The sequence below is a fragment of the Gadus chalcogrammus genome, chromosome 17 (genome assembly GCF_026213295.1).
Source record: "Gadus chalcogrammus isolate NIFS_2021 chromosome 17, NIFS_Gcha_1.0, whole genome shotgun sequence".
Lineage (NCBI taxonomy): Eukaryota > Metazoa > Chordata > Actinopteri > Gadiformes > Gadidae > Gadus > Gadus chalcogrammus.
This window is the reverse complement of record NC_079428.1, coordinates 7,770,410-7,771,862: the sequence shown is the minus strand read 5'-3', so window position 1 is coordinate 7,771,862 and position 1,453 is coordinate 7,770,410. Positions and strand designations below refer to the sequence as shown.

The following is a 1,453-nucleotide window of genomic DNA, read 5'->3' as shown; positions in this document are numbered from 1 at the left end:
CAGAAGTCCATCAAGGGCCAGGTGGGCGCGCCCATGCCGGGCAAGGTCCTGGAGCTCAAAGTGGAAGTTGGCTCCAAGGTCAGTACGACGTCCTCACCCAGCTGCCCCCCCTTTCGTCTTCCCCTCACCCCTCCCTCTCTCCTCCACATCCCCCCCGCCTCCTTCTCCTCAGCCCCACTTCCTGCTCCACCTCCTCCAACTCCTCAGCTCCTCCTCTCTTCCTCCTCCTCACCCTCTCCTCTTCCCCTGCTTCCTTGTCGGCCCCCGCCGCCTCTTCTCGCTACATCTCGTCCCCCACTTTCCCCTCCAACTCTTCCTCATCAACTCTTCCTTCCTTCCTTCCTGCCTTCCCTCTCATCCTTCTCGTCCTCCACCCCGTTGTCACCCTCTCCTCCTTTCCACCCCTCTGCCATCTCCCCCCCCTTGTCTCCCTCCTCCTCAACTCTTCCTCTTCCTCCCAGGTGGAGAAGGGCCAGCCCCTGTGCGTGCTGTCGGCGATGAAGATGGAGACGGTGGTCAACTCCCCCCTGGCCGGCACCGTCAAGGCCCTCCACGTCACGGTCGACTCCTCCCTGGAGGGTGACGACCTCATCCTGGAGATTGACGAGGAGTAGGACGACAGACGGCGACGGAGGAGGAGGAGGAGGAGGAGGAGGAGGAGGTGGTGGAGGGGGGAGCAGGGTGTGGGTGTGTGCGGAGGCGGGGCCGGGTGACATTTTGATACCAGAGAGAGAGGCGGACGTGTGGAAAGAGTGGAGGGTTAAAACCGAGGGGGGAAGGGGTGGAGATGTAAAAATCAGATTTTGTTTGAGCTTGAGGCGGTTGGTGTGTGTAAATGGGCTGATGGAGTTGACGCGGAGCGCGTGGGGAAAAGGGCAGGGCCGGTAGCAGGGGAGAGAACTCTTGACATTCTGGAGTCTGTTCTTTAAAAGAGAGGAGAAACAGGGGGGGAAATAAATACAGCCGAAGGTCTCTCCCAGCCATCCCTGTTGTGTCGGAGACGGCAGATGCGAGCGGTGGTGTGTTAACATTAATACCCCCTTAATGCCTTCCCCAGGACTGCTGCATCGATCTCAGCCCCCACAACGCCATCCAAGTGCAAATTAGACGACTTTAGTTTGAAGTCCAATCCAATCTGAAATGTGCCGGTTAGTCCTCCTAGTAAGATAAATTAACTCTGCGTTACTTTTGTTTTCCTTTAGAGCCAGATGTAATTTCAACACTAATTAAAACGCTACTTTCGCAACATTCCATGATTTAGCCCTTTACGTTGTCCAACAAATGTATTTTTAACACTAACCCAAGACTATAAAATCGCTACGCTGATACCTCGCTGTTTCCATTCATATACCAAGAATGGAAATATCTCTTGACCCAGCAATTGAAGAAAACAGTGAAAGGCCAACGTGTTTTGAGGAGGACCATTAGTCACTGTGGGGAGGGGCAACACAAG

General features: G+C 55.0%; 1 protein-coding gene across 1 annotated transcript in view; it reads left to right on the top strand.

The window, feature by feature from the left end:
* Positions 1-659, top strand: part of LOC130370323 (pyruvate carboxylase, mitochondrial-like) — a 254,949-nt gene extending 254,290 nt beyond the window's left edge. Inside the window, exons 26-27 of the mRNA XM_056576055.1 lie at positions 1-78; positions 462-659. The exon at positions 1-78 is cut by the window's left edge and continues 24 nt beyond it. Of these exons, the coding sequence (XP_056432030.1) occupies positions 1-78; positions 462-614 (231 nt within the window). The 3' untranslated portion in view covers positions 615-659. The remainder of the gene's footprint in view (positions 79-461) is intronic.
* The last annotated feature ends 794 nt before the right edge of the window (positions 660-1,453 follow it).